This window comes from Oncorhynchus keta, unplaced genomic scaffold, assembly GCF_023373465.1.
Source record: "Oncorhynchus keta strain PuntledgeMale-10-30-2019 unplaced genomic scaffold, Oket_V2 Un_scaffold_3531_pilon_pilon, whole genome shotgun sequence".
Classification (NCBI taxonomy): Eukaryota; Metazoa; Chordata; class Actinopteri; order Salmoniformes; family Salmonidae; genus Oncorhynchus; species Oncorhynchus keta.
The window spans coordinates 2,085,791-2,101,183 of NW_026290920.1; the positions used below are offsets into that span (position 1 = coordinate 2,085,791).

At 46.1% G+C, this 15,393-nt stretch overlaps 1 protein-coding gene across 1 annotated transcript in view; it reads left to right on the top strand.

Moving 5' to 3' along the window:
- Positions 1–15,393, top strand: part of pcsk6 (proprotein convertase subtilisin/kexin type 6) — a 156,446-nt gene that overhangs the window by 76,307 nt on the left and 64,746 nt on the right. Inside the window, 6 exon segments of the mRNA XM_052515977.1 lie at positions 1,162–1,298; positions 1,374–1,556; positions 1,726–1,828; positions 5,290–5,486; positions 12,501–12,588; positions 12,686–12,867. Coding sequence (XP_052371937.1) covers positions 1,162–1,298; positions 1,374–1,556; positions 1,726–1,828; positions 5,290–5,486; positions 12,501–12,588; positions 12,686–12,867 — 890 coding nt within the window.

Genomic DNA, 15,393 nt, shown 5'->3' on the forward strand with positions numbered 1-15,393 from the left:
GAGAGATAGGAGAAGAAAGAAGGGGGAGAGAGATGGGAAGAAAGAAGTGGGAGAAGGAAAGAGAGAGGGGAAGAAAGAAGGGGGACAGGGAGAGAGAGATTTTGTAGCTTTATTCAAACTGCTAGCTACAGTAGTTCAAAGAGACACACACACACCGCTGAAGAGAGTTAGCCCTTTGGACATGAACTCCCTCCACGCAGCATGTGGCACAAACACAGACAGACAGATAGCCCTTTAAAATCCCTTCTAGTACACCTGTTCAGCAGCTAGTTGTTGGAATATGTCACACCCTCCTCTGACAGTTGGCTCTGGTGCCGATGCGAGGGCTCTTTCTCACGTATAGATGCATAAACCTGCTGGCTGCGGTTCAGATTCCCATTTGTTTCATCAATATAATTATACAGGCTGGGTGACAGATATTCCAAAGGTTAGATGTCCTTTTTTCTCCCTTTATTTTGTATATTCATAATGTTCAACCATCCTGGCCAACAGTAGACTGTCACTCTGTGAGTGACAGTTAGCTTTAGATCTCAGGGAAGGTGTGATGTCAGTGCTTGACAGTGCTAACTGCTAGACCAACCCCAGGGCACTGATGCCCTTTCTCTGTTCCTCTCCTGTAAAGGGGCAATCTGTTTACCAAACGTTTTGGTGGAAACAGCTGAGGGATGGAGCTAGACAAATGTAACCACTCTCAACTCAGTGATGTTCTTCAAGAATCAATGGCTGTATCGTTAATTTGACGTCCAAAATGGAATGTACCAATCCCAGATTGCCCCTTTAAACACAGTTTACCCATCCTGTAGAGTAACCAAAACAGCTTCCTGAAACTTCCTGATAGCGTGCACAAACATTATTCCCAATCACACCAACACAGTAGCAGCCACACCAGACCTCACCACATGCCACAGAGAGCTGAAGCCACTGTGATGTTACTTGAGCCCATTGATGTGATATTATCTCCTGTCGCGGCTAGCTTTAAAGCAGACATTGCTTACATTTCTCTTCAATTAGCCTCTTTGAATAATTCAATATTTTTCTTCAGGGGGGCTGAGAAAGTACAAAGGCGTTAAGATTTGTCTGTTTGCGCTGTGAAACAGAATTTAATTGCCTTAGAAGTTGAGAAGTGACTTACTTTCTCTCTCCCTCCCTCTCTCTCTTCAGGTTGTTTGATAACTCTAATGAAGGTTTTAGGAACTGGGAGTTCATGACTGTTCACTGCTGGGGGGAGAGGGCAGAGGGCCAGTGGATCCTGGAGATCATAGACTCTCCCTCATCTCTACGCAACCCAGAGGTGCTGGGTAAGAAAACACAGCCACAAACAAAGTTATCTCTTCATACTGTGTTTTTATGGAGATTTCTTCTCCTTGTTCTAGGTAAACTGAAAGAGTGGACGCTGGTCCTTTATGGCACCTCAGGGCACCCGTACCAGTCTCACGGGACCCAGCACTCTCGCTCCAGGATGCTTGAGATCCCAACCCCCAGCCGGGACCCCAACGGGCCCGAACCACCCCCGGAGGTCCTCAAGCACCAGGAGGAGGAAGAGGAGGAGTACAGCGGTAGGAGAGGCTCTGCCATAAACTGTTCACTCTGAACTGTTACAACATTGTAGTCCGACAACACAACTCAACCTCCTTCTAACCTCTGTGTGTGTGTGTTTTGTGTGTACCCTTGCGTTTGTGCGTGTGCGTGTGCGTGCGTGTGTGTATTCTCTGTAACCCCTCTCAGGGCCGTGCCACAGTGAGTGTGGGGACCAGGGCTGTGACGGGCCAGATCCAGACCACTGTCTGAACTGTATCCACTACAGCCTGGGCAGCCTCAAGACAGGCAGGTAAACAAACAGACTGGGACCAAAGATACTTTTAACTAACCCAAGATGGAACAATAGGAACTGTTGAATGTTTCATATACAGTATGAGAAAATTTGTGGAATGGCCCGGTCCATCTCACTCCATCTTCTCCCTCTGTCTACCACTGGACTTCCACTCTGGTGAGTGGAAGCCCCCACCGGATGCTTCAGATTTGTGACCCATCTTGGTTTCCTCTTTTATCTGTACTGTGACTGTGACCATATCAGATTCAAACTCAGTAATTATTTATTGTTCTGTTTCTGCTCAACATCAAGACAGGAAGGCACAATAGCATGTTGAGGAATGAGAGCATGTTGAAGAGTGGGAGCTGTTAGGAGTGTGTATCGGAGGCAAAGTCAGGTGCAGGAGAGCAGAGTGTAGTGAACAGGCACACTTTTTATTCCTGGTCAAAATGACAGCACAAAATAAAATAAAATGTGCCCAAAACACGGAACATAGACAAAAAGTAATGCACGTAACAATATCCACAATATCAAAATACACGTAACACAAACAATCCTACACAAAGTCATGATGGGGAACAGAGGAATAAATACATATGATTTGATTGGGGAATGAAAACCAGGTGTGCAGGGAACAAGACAAAACAAATGGATAAATGAAAAATGGAGTGGCGATGGCTAGAAAGCCGGTGACGTCGACCGTCGAACGCCGCCCGAACAAGGAGAGGAGCCGACTTCGGCGGAAGTCGTGACGGGAGCATTTTAAAGAGTGGGAGAATTTTGAAGAGTGGGAGCATTTTGAAGAGTGGGAGCATTTTGAAGAGTGGGAGCATTTTGAAGAGTGGGAGCATTTTGAAGAGTTGGAGCATGTTGGGGAGTGGGAGCATGTTGAGGAGTGGAAGCATGTTGAGGAATGGGAGCATGTTGAGGAATGGGAACATGTTGAGGAATGGGAGCATGTTGAGGAATGGGAGCATGTTGAGAAATGGGAACATGTTGAGGAATGGGAGCATGTTGAGGAGTGGAAGCATGTTGAGGAATGGGAGCATGTTGAGGAATGGGAGCATGTTGAGGAATGGGAGCATGTTGAGGAATGGGAGCATGTTGAGGAATGGGAGCATGTTGAGGAATGGGAACATGTTGAGAAATGGGAGCATGTTGAGGAATGGGAGCATGTTGAGGAATGGGAGCATGTTGAGGAATGGGAGCATGTTGAGGAATGGGAGCATGTTGAGGAATGGGAGCATGTTGAGGAATAGGAGCATGTTGAGGAATGGGAGCATGTTGAGGAATGGGAGCATGTTGAGGAATGGGAGCATGTTGAGGAATGGGAGCATGTTGAGGAGTGGAAGCATTTTGAAGAGTTGAAGCATGTTGAGGAATGGGAGCATGTTGAGGAATGGGAGCATGTTGAGGAGTGGAAGCATTTTGAAGAGTTGAAGCATGTTGAGGAATGGGAGCATGTTGAGGAATGGGAGCATGTTGAGGAATGGGAACATGTTGAGGAATGGGAGCATGTTGAGGAATGGGAGCATGTTGAGGAATGGGAGCATGTTGAGGAATGGGAGCATGTTGAGGAATGGGAGCATGTTGAGGAGTGGAAGCATTTTGAAGAGTTGAAGCATGTTGAGGAATGGGAGCATGTTGAGGAATGGGAGCATGTTGAGGAATGGGAGCATGTTGAGGAATGGGAACATGTTGAGGAATGGGAGCATGTTGAGGAATGGGAACATGTTGAGGAATGGGAGCATGTTGGGGAATGGGAGCATGTTGAGGAATGGGAGCATGTTGAAGAATGGGAGCATGTTGAGGAGTGGAAGCATTTTAAAGAGTTGAAGCATGTTGAGGAATGGGAGCATGTTGAGGAATGGGAGCATGTTGAGGAATGGGAGCATGTTGAGGAATGGGAACATGTTGAGGAATGGGAGCATGTTGAGGAGTGGAAGCATGTTGAGGAATGGGAACATGTTGAGGAATGGGAGCATGTTGAGGAATGGGAGCATGTTGAGGAATGGGAGCATGTTGAGGAATGGGAGCATGTTGAGGAATGGGAGCATGTTGAGGAGTGGAAGCATGTTGAGGAGTGGAAGCATGTTGAGGAGTGGAAGCATGTTGAGGAATGGGAGCATGTTGAGGAATGGGAGCATGTTGAGGAATGGGAGCATGTTGAGAAATGGGAGCATGTTGAGGAATGGGAGCATGTTGAGGAATGGGAGCATGTTGAGGAATGGGAGCATGTTGAGGAATGGGAGCATGTTGAGGAATGGGAGCATGTTGAGGAATGGGAGCATGTTGAGGAGTGGAAGCATGTTGAGGAGTGGAAGCATTTTGACTGTGTTCATTCCTTTTTCTTATTCAGAAAACCTGTATTACTTCTGTAGCTCTTTATTTTAAGGTACAGAATTGACCTGGTATTTACTTCGAAATTATCTGGTATTTACTTAGAAATGACGTTGTAAAATGGTAATTACACAATAATACTTTTAAAAAATAAAGGAGAGTCACGCGCTCTAGGAGCTCAGATGCAAAACAAATGTATGTCCAACGTTTGGACAGACAAGCTGTCTACATCAGGGTATAATGACTAACACTGCGGGATGACTCATTTATATAGTGTCAAAAGACACACAGGTGTCTGTAATCATGGCCAGGTGCGGCCTGATATCATTGGTTAATTCTCATATATTAAAATAGCATACAAAAAACATAAATGGATAGCGTACGATCATAGATACAATTTGGCTACATAAGCCTACAAACATTAACAATAGCAAAATCACAATCAAAGTCTACGTTGAGACCGAAGGGAGCGAGGGTCTTTACACAGTAATAACCTAAGAATACTTACTTGTTTATTTGATACTCCAACCAAAGAACACATCGGCACCATTTGGTACCAGGTTACCAATAGTGGGTAAATCTTTGAATGACATACCAGAAAGTACCATTTGATACCTCTTTATTTCCTAACAAATCTCATGTCATTTCTGTACCATAAAACAGTGCTACCATAATACTTCTAATAGAAGATTACAGGAGAGGAATAATGAAGATAATATAGGAATAATGAAGATAATATGGGAAAAATGAATTAGACATGAAATCTACTTGCCCTCTTTTTATGATGTTGTAGTCTTTCTGACTAATTCATTCAACGAGTCTTTTTCCCCATTTACTTGATCTGTTGTTTATGTGAAATTCATTAATCAATTTAATTGATTAGATAAAACAGTAAAATAAACAATTGCCAACTTGAAGAGAGGTTACATTTCACATAATGAACAGATCGAGAATATGGGAAATAGGTCCTTTTGAATGAATAAATCCATTCGTTCATGCATCCATTCATCCATCCATTCATCCATCCCAGGACTTGTGAAATACAGCAGAACCAGTCTCTACAAATCGGCTAATGTGTGTTTTACTGTATTATCAACTCAATTTACTGTAATTAGAACTCATCAATCAATCCATGACAGGACGTGTGTGAGCCACTGTCCGCTGGGCTTCTACGATAACTTGGAGGCCAGGAGGTGTCGACGCTGTCACAAGGGCTGTGAGAGGTGTGTGGGACGCACCCCCACCGAGTGTCGCTCCTGTCGCAGGGGACTCTACTTCAACCCCCTCAACACTACCTGCTCTGAGACCTGCCCTGCTGGGTACTTCGCTGACGACAGTAAGTCAAGTGGAGTTGCTTGAAAAAGTTGTGCCTAACCACAGATCTAGGATCAGTTTCCCCAAACTAACTACAGATCTAGGATATGTTTACTGTAACTCTGCTGCTAGGGATGTTACTGTGAAGAGAAATGGTTAGGAAAATAAAAGAGATCTAGGTAGAACTTTATAACCACAGATCTAGGATCAGTTTCCCCAAACTAACCACAGATCTAGGATATGTTTACTGTAACTCTGCTGCTAGGGATGTTACTGTGAAGAGAAATGGTTAGGAAAATAAAAGAGATCTAGGTAGAACTTTATAACCACAGATTTAGGATCAGTTTACCCTAACTAACTACCCTAACTAACTGTATCACATCCGACCGTGATTGGGATTCCCATAGAGCGGGGCACAATTGGCCCAGCGTCGTCCGGGTTTGGCCGGGGTAGGCTTTCATAGTAAATAAGAATTTGTTCTTAACTGACTTGCCTAGTTAAATAACGGTAAAAAAATATATATGTATATTTATATATATATACAAAAAATATAATTTAAGCTATTAGTGTTGTCTCTCCAAGAAGAAACAATGTACTACTTTACTTTAAGTTGCCCTCATACCTATTTAACTACACGGTAATAGCTGTAGTAATAGCGTTGTATTGATGTAGAATCTGCTTAGTAACATAGTAACATTTAGATTGAGTGTGTAAAGATATTTTCTAGAGAAGGAAATAAGGGAATGATTTGTGGCTCAAAAGGGTTGATGTGATGAGGTTTTTGCGTGACCACACAACAGGTCAATGTTCAACTCCCACGCTGCCTGTTATCCTGGACGCCAGGGATTAACTGAGTATGGTGGAGTGGGTTCATGTGTTGATTTGTGAATGACACACACGCATGGACGCACACACACACAAACACACACACAGTCGAGCACGCATTGACGTCATCTGTCATAACCTGAGATACCCTCTGACGTACAGAGCACTCACAGAGCCTCTCTCATCTGTTTTTCAGCCATACTGTGTGTGTGTGTGTGCAGGACCAGATAGGCTGGTCCGTTGTTAGCCCAGTCGGCCTGTCTAACCTTTTTTTTTTGTTGCACAAAATGATCATTATCTGGCTAATAATGGGGGACTGGCCGGTGTGCAGGCATCATGGAAATAAGTGGGCCGGTGTGTTAGAAATCCCAGGGCCGATCTTTTGTCCCAGTCTGACCAGCGTGTGTGTGTGTGTGTGTGTGTGTGTGTGTGTGTGTGTGTGTGTGTGTGTGTGTGTGTGTGTGTGTGTGTGTGTGTGTGTGTGTGTGTGTGTGTGTGTGTGTGTGTGTGTGTGTGTGTGTGTGTGTGTGTGTGTGTGTGAGTGAAATGTGAAACTGGGTTGCAGGCTCATTTACGGAGGTTGTTTTATGCTGTTGGACAGATTATGTTTGGATGGTATTTCCTCTATAAATCCTCCAAACTCGCCAGGTCCCAGATTCTACACTGTTTTAGGGAGAGAGAGAGAGAGAGAGAGAGAGAGAGAGAGAGAGAGAGAGAGAGAGAGAGAGAGAGAGAGAGAGAGACAGACAGACAGACAGACAGACAGACAGACAGACAGACAGACAGACAGACAGACAGACAGACAGACAGACAGACAGACAGACAGACAGACAGCAGGCAGGCAGGCAGGCAGGCAGGCAGGCAGGCAGGGAGACAGACAGGGAGACAGACAGGGAGACAGACAGGGAGACAGACAAGGAGACAGACAGGGAGACAGACAGGGAGACAGACAGGGAGACAGACAGGAGACAGACAGACAGACAGACAGACAGACAGGGAATCAGACAGGGAGACAGACAGACAGACAGTAAGACAGACAGGGAGACAGACAGGGAGACAGACAGGGAGACAGACAAGGAGACAGACAGGGAGACAGACAAGGAGACAGACAGGGAGGCAGACAGGGAGACAGACAGGGAGAGAGGGAGACAGACAGACAGGGAGACAGACAGACAGGGAGACAGACAGGGAGACAGGGAGACAGACAGACAGCGAGAGAGGGAGACAAGTCTGTGGCGACCTAAATGACCATAACCGGACAAGAACCTGACACCCTTAGCACACAGGGGGACAAACACCTACCTGGAGGTGACAGCATTCCCTCCCCCATATGCCCCTCTAGGCACAACTATGACAACATAACCAACAAAAACGGGTCACAACTCCTGCAGCTCTGTCGCACGTTGGGTGTGTACATAGTCAATGGTAGGCTTCGAGGGGACTCCTATGGTTGTTACACCTATAGCTCATCTCTTGGCAGTAGTACTGTAGACTACTTTACCACTGACCTCAACCCAGAGTCTCTCAGAGCGTTCATAGTCAGCCCACTGACACCCCTATCAGACTACAGCAAAATCACAGTCTACTTGAACAGAGCAATACTCAATCATGAGGCATCAAAGCCAAAGGAACTGAGTAACATTAAGAAATGCTATAGATGGAAGGAATGTAGTTTGGAAACCTACCAAAAAAACATTAGGCAACAACAAATTCAATCCCTTTTAGACAACTTCCTGGACAAATCGTTCCACTGTAATAGTGAAGGTGTACACTTGCAGTAGAAAACCTTAACAGTATATTTGACCTCTCAGTGTCACGCCCTGGTCGAAGTATTTTTGTGTTTATCTTCATGTATTTGGTCAGGCCAGGGTGTGACATGGGTTTTTGTATGTGGTGTGTATGTAGTGGGATTGTAGCTTAGTGGGGTGTTCTAGGTAAGTCTATGGCTGTCTGAAGTGGTTCTCAATCAGAGGCAGGTGTTTATCGTTGTCTCTGATTGGGAACCATATTTAGGCAGCCATATTCTTCAGTTGTGTTGTGGGTGATTGTCCTGAGTGTCTTGATATCCTTGTGCTGTGTTAGTTGACACAAGTATAGGCTGTCTTCGGTTTTCGTTACGTTTATTGTTTTGTAGTGTTTTTGTATTGATTCGTGTTACGTTTGTTCTATTAAACATGGATCACAATCTACACGCTGCAGTTTGGTCCGACTCTCCTTCACCATTAGAAAACCGTTACACTCAGCTTCCCTAATCAAGTCTAAAAATCTCAAATAGAAAACCAAAGAAAATGAACAACAATGACAAATGGTTTGATGAAGAATGCAAAAATCTAAGAAAGTAGTTGAGAAACCTGTCCAACCAAAAACATAGAGACCCGGAAAACCTGAGTCTACGCCTTCACTATGGTGAATCACTAAAACAATACAGAAATACACAGAATCCATAGACTCTAACCACTTCTGGGAAAATTGGAACACACTAAACAAACAACAACACAAAGAATTATCGATCCAAAATGGAGTTGTAAGGGTAAACCACTTCTCCAATCTTTTTGGCTCTATAACAAAGAACAAACAGCAAAAACATATACATGATCAAATACAAATCTTAGAATCAACTATTAAAGACTACCAGAACACACTGGATTCTCCAATTACCTTGAATGAACTACAGGACAAAATAAAATCCCTACAACCCAAAAAGTCCTGTGGTGTTGATAATATCCTCAATGAAATGATCAAATATACAGACAACAAATTCCAATTGGCTATACTAAAACTCTTTAACATCATCCTTAGCTCTGGCATCTTCCCCAATATTTGGATCCAAGGACTGATCACCCCAATCCACAAAAGTGGAGACAAATTTGATCCAAATGGGATATGCGTCAACAGAAACCTTGGGAAAATCCTCTGCATTATCATTAACAGCAGACTCGAACATGTCCTCAGTGAAAACAATGTACTGAGCAAATGTGAAATTGGATTTTTACCAAATTATCATACGACAGACCACGTATTCACCCTGCACACCCTAATTGACAGACAAACAAACAAAACAAAACAAAAGCAAAGTCTTCTCATGCTGTCACGCCTTGACCTTAGAGAGATCCCTATTATTCTCTATGTTTGATTAGGTCAGGGTGTGACTCGGGTGGGAAAGTCTATGTTTTCTATTTCTTTGTTTTTGGCCGAGTGTGGTTCCCAATCAGAGGCAGCTGTCTATCGTTGTCTCTGAATGGGGATCACATATAAGTTGTCATTTTCCTTTTGGGTTTTGTGGGATCTTGTTTTCTGTTTAGTGTCTGCACCTGACAGAACTGTGCGCTTTCGGTTTCACTTTTGTTATTTTGTTTGAGTGTTTTTTGAAAATAAAATCATGAACACTTTCCATGCTGCGCTTTGGTCCACTCCTTCGACGAGAGCCGTTACACATGCGTTGTTGATTTCAAAAAAGCCTTCGACTCAATTTGGCATGAGGGTCTGCTATTCAAATTGATGGAAAGTGGTGTTGGGGGAAAAACATATGACACTATAAAATCCATGTAAACAAACAACAAGTGTGCGGTTCAAATAGGTAAAAACACACACATTTCTTCCCACAGGGCCTTGGGGTGAGACAGGGATGCAGCTTAAGCCCCACCCTCTTCAACATATATATCAACGAATTTGCGCGGGCACTAGAAAAGTCTGCAGCACCCGGCCTCACCCTACTATTAATCTGAAGTCAAATGTCTACTGTTTGTTGATGATCTGGTGCTTCTGTCACCAACCATGGAGGGCCTACAGCAGCACCTAGATATTCTGCACAGATTCTGTCAGACCTGGGCCCTGACAGTAAATCTCAGTAAGACCAACATAATGGTGCTCCAAAAAAAGGTCAATTTGCCAGGAACACAAATACAAATTCCATCTAGACACCGTTGCCCTAGAGCACACAAAAAAACTATACATACCTCAGCCTAAACATCAGCGCCACAGGTAACTTCCACAAAGCTGTGAACGATCTGAAAGACAAGGCAAGAAGGGCATTCTATTCCATCAAAAGGAACATAAAATTCGACATACCAATTAGGATTTGGTTAAAAATACTTGAATCAGTCATATAACCCATTGCCCTTTATAGTTGTGAGGTCTGGGGTCCGCTCACCAACCAAGAACTCACAAAATGGGACAAACATCAAATTGAGACTCTGCATGCAGAATTCTGCAGAACTCTCCTCCGTGTACAACGTAGAACACCAAATAATGCATGCAGAGAAGAATTAGGCCAATACCTGCTAATTATCAAAATACAGAAAAGAGCCATTAAATTCTACAACCACCTAAAAGGAAGCGATTCCCAAACCTTCCATAACAAAGCCATCACCTACAAAGAGATGAACCTGGAGAAGAGTCCCCTAAGCAAGCTGGTCCTGGCAACACAATTAGACCCAACCAAATGATGAGAAAACAAAAAGATCATTTCTTGACACATTGGAAAGAAAGAACAGAGAGTACACAGTGGCAGAATACCTGACCACTGTGACTGACCCAAGCTTAAGGAAAGCTTTGACTATGTACATACTCAGTGAGCATAGCCTTGCTATTGAGAAAGGCCGCCGTAGGCAGACCTGACACTCAAGAGGAAACAGGCTATGTGAACACTGCGCACAAAATGTGGTAGAAACTGAGATGCACTTCCTAACCTCCTGCCAAATGTATGTCCATATTAGAGACACATATTTCCCTTAAATTACACAAATGCACAATGAATTCGAAAACAAACCCAATTTTGATAAACTTCCATATCTACTGGGTGAAATACCACAGTGTGCATCACAGCAGCAAGATGTGTGACCTGTTTCCACAAGAAAAAGACCATTGTAAATACAACCCATAGTTATGCTTATTTATTTTCCCTTTTGTACATTAACCATTTGTACATCGTTACAACACTGTATATATATATATATATATATATATATATATATATATATATATATATATATATATATATATATATATAATATGACATTTGTAATGTCTTTATTCTTTTGGAACGTCTGTGAGTGTAATGTTTACTGTTCATTTTTATAGTTTATTTCACTTTTGTATATTATCTACTTCACTTGCTTTGGCAATGTTAAGATGTGTTTCCCATGCCAATAAAGCCCCTTGAATTGAGAGAGGGAGACTGAGAGAAAGAGAGAGAGACAGAGAGAGAGACACTGGGAGAGGGAGAGAGAGGGGGAGAGAGAGAGACAGAAAGAGGGAGACAAAGAGACAGAGAGACTGAGAGAGGGAGATGGAGAGAGAGACAGAAAGAGGGAGACAGAGAGACAGAGAGACTGAGAGAGAGGGAGATGGAGAGACAGACAGAAAGAGGGAGACAGAAAGAGGGCAACAGAGAGAGACAGAGAGACTGAGAGACAGAGAGAGGGAGGAGAGAAAGACAGAAAGAGGGAGACAGAGAGACTGAGAGAGAGGGAGATGGAGAGAGAGACAGAAAGAGGGAGACAGAAAGAGGGCGACAGAGAGAGAGAGACAGAGACTGAGAGAGGGAGAGAGAGGGAGAGAAAGACAGAAAGAGGGAGACAGAGAGAGAGAGGGAGAGAGACAGAAAGAGGGCGACAGAGAGAGAGAGACAGAGACTGAGAGAGAGAGGGAGGAGAGAAAGACAGAAAGAGGGAGACAGAGAGAGAGCGAGAGAGAGACAGAAAGAGGGAGACAGAAAGAGGGCGACAGAGAGAGAGAGAGACAGAGAGAGAGAGAGCGAGAGAGAGACAGAAAGAGGGAGACAGAAAGAGGGCAACAGAGAGGGAGAGAGACTGAGAGACAGAGAGAGGGAGAGAGAGGGAGAGAAAGACAGAAAGAGGGAGACAGAGAGAGAGAGAGAGCGAGAGAGAGACAGAAAGAGAGAGAGAGAGACAAAGATACTGAGAGCCTGTGAAAGTTGGTTTCATGGTTGTTTGTGTGTTTGGTTTTGGTGGTTGAATGAGCAGTCCTCTGAGAACTATACTGAGTTAAAAATGGATAACTATATTTATTTCTCACACTCCCTTCCCATCTGCCCCCTCTACCTCCCCTCCTTCTCCTTCCTTCCTTCCTTCCTTCCTTCCTTCCTTCCTTCCTTCCTTCCTTCCTTCCTTCCTTCCTTCCTTCCTTCCTTCCTTCCTTCCTTCCTTCCTTCCTTCCTTCCTTCCTTCCCTCCCTCCCTCCCTCTCCCCAGTTCAGAGGAAATGTCTGAGGTGTCACGAGAACTGTATGAAGTGTCTGCGGGACTCAGACAGGTGTACTGCCTGTAACGACGGCTACAGGTAAACTACATGTCATCTCTTTAGGGAATTTCACTGATGAAAAATGTCATGTAGAGAACATAAGCGTGTTTTTGTGTGTGTGTGTGTGTGTGTGCAGTCTGGCGGGGATGACCTGTGTACCAGAGTGTGCCAACGGAACCTTCTTTCATCTGGAGGAGATGAAGTGTAGTCCCTGTCACACCTCCTGCTCTACCTGCACAGGTCAGTGTCCCTGTCACACCTCCTGCTCTACCTGCACAGGTCAGTGTCCCTGTCACACCTCCTGCTCTACCTGCACAGGTCAGTGTCCCTGTCACACCTCCTGCTCTACCTGCACAGGTCAGTGTCCCTGTCACACCTCCTGCTCTACCTGCACAGGTCAGTGTCCCTGTCACACCTCCTGCTCTACTTGCACAGGTCAGTGTCCCTGTCACACCTCCTGCTCTACCTGCACAGGTCAGTGTCCCTGTCACACCTCCTGCTCTACCTGCACAGGTCAGTGTCCCTGTCACACCTCCTGCTCTACCTGCACAGGTCAGTGTCCCTGTCACACCTCATGCTCTACCTGCACAGGTCAGTGTCCCTGTCACACCTCCTGCTCTACCTGCACAGGTCAGTGTCCCTGTCACACCTCCTGCTCTACCTGCACAGGTCAGTGTCCCTGTCACACCTCCTGCTCTACCTGCACAGGTCAGTGTCCCTGTCACACCTCCTGCTCTACCTGCACAGGTCAGTGTCCCTGTCACACCTCCTGCTCTACCTGCACAGGTCAGTGTCCCTGTCACACCTCCTGCTCTACCTGCACAGGTCAGTGTCCCTGTCACACCTCCTGCTCTACCTGCACAGGTCAGTGTCCCTGTCACACCTCCTGCTCTACCTGCACAGGTCAGTGTCCCTGTCACACCTCCTGCTCTACCTGCACAGGTCAGTGTCCCTGTCACACCTCCTGCTCTACCTGCACAGGTCAGTGTCCCTGTCACACCTCCTGCTCTACCTGCACAGGTCAGTGTCCCTGTCACACCTCCTGCTCTACCTGCACAGGTCAGTGTCCCTGTCACACCTCCTGCTCTACCTGCACAGGTCAGTGTCCCTGTCACACCTCCTGCTCTACCTGCACAGGTCAGTGTCCCTGTCACACCTCCTGCTCTACCTGCACAGGTCAGTGTCCCTGTCACACCTCCTGCTCTACCTGCACAGGTCAGTGTCCCTGTCACACCTCCTGCTCTACCTGCACAGGTCAGTGTCCCTGTCACACCTCCTGCTCTACCTGCACAGGTCAGTGTCCCTGTCACACCTCCTGCTCTACCTGCACAGGTCAGTGTCCCTGTCACACCTCCTGCTCTACCTGCACAGGTCAGTGTCCCTGTCACACCTCCTGCTCTACCTGCACAGGTCAGTCTCCCTGTCACACCTCCTGCTCTACCTGCACAGGTCAGTGTCCCTGTCACACCTCCTGCTCTACCTGCACAGATCAGTGTCCCTGTCACACCTCCTGCTCTACCTGCAGGTCAGTGTCCCTGTCACACCTCCTGCTCTACCTGCACAGGTCAGTGTCCCTGTCACACCTCCTGCTCTACCTGCACAGGTCAGTGTCCCTGTCACACCTCCTGCTCTACCTGCACAGGTCAGTGTCCCTGTCACACCTCCTGCTCTACCTGCACAGGTCAGTGTCCCTGTCACACCTCCTGCTCTACCTGCACAGGTCAGTGTCCCTGTCACACCTCCTGCTCTACCTGCACAGGTCAGTGTCCCTGTCACACCTCCTGCTCTACCTGCACAGGTCAGTGTCCTTGTCACACCTCCTGCTCTACCTGCACAGGTCAGTGTCCCTGTCACACCTCCTGCTCTACCTGCACAGGTCAGTGTCCGTCACACCTCCTGCTCTACCTGCACAGGTCAGTGTCCCTGTCACACCTCCTGCTCTACCTGCACAGGTCAGTGTCCCTGTCACACCTCCTGCTCTACCTGCACAGATCAGTGTCCCTGTCACACCTCCTGCTCTACCTGCAGGTCAGTGTCCCTGTCACACCTCCTGCTCTACCTGCACAGGTCAGTGTCCCTGTCACACCTCCTGCTCTACCTGCACAGGTCAGTGTCCCTGTCACACCTCCTGCTCTACCTGCACAGGTCAGTGTCCCTGTCACACCTCCTGCTCTACCTGCACAGGTCAGTGTCCCTGTCACACCTCCTGCTCTACCTGCACAGGTCAGTGTCCCTGTCACACCTCCTGCTCTACCTGCACAGGTCAGTGTCCCTGTCACACCTCCTGCTCTACCTGCACAGGTCAGTGTCCTTGTCACACCTCCTGCTCTACCTGCACAGGTCAGTGTCCCTGTCACACCTCCTGCTCTACCTGCACAGGTCAGTGTCCGTCTCACCTCCTGTTCTCATAAAGATAGGCGTAAAAAATATTGGCATCCGTGTTTGCAATCCCCCTGTTTGCAATTTTGTAAAATGTTTTAAAAGGACAGATGAAGTGTGTGTGTGTGTGTGTGTGTGTGTGTGTGTGTGTGTGTGTGTGTGTGTGTGTGTGTGTGTGTGTGTGTGTGTGTGTGTGTGTGTGTGTGTGTGTGTGTGTGTGTGTGTGTGTGTGTGTGTGTGTGTGTGTGTGTGTGTGTGTGTGTGTGTGTATGTGTGAAGCCACCAGTTATAGGTTCCGTGACAGGTTTCTGGAATGCATTTTTGAGTATTACACTCAATGCCAATAGTAAATGTTTGCATTGTTTCACTCAATGGTCCTCTTAACGTTGATCTATTAATGAATGTCAGGCTCAAATGTCAACGGTCTATATGACCCATATATGGAGGTCATAGTGTCAGAGTGAC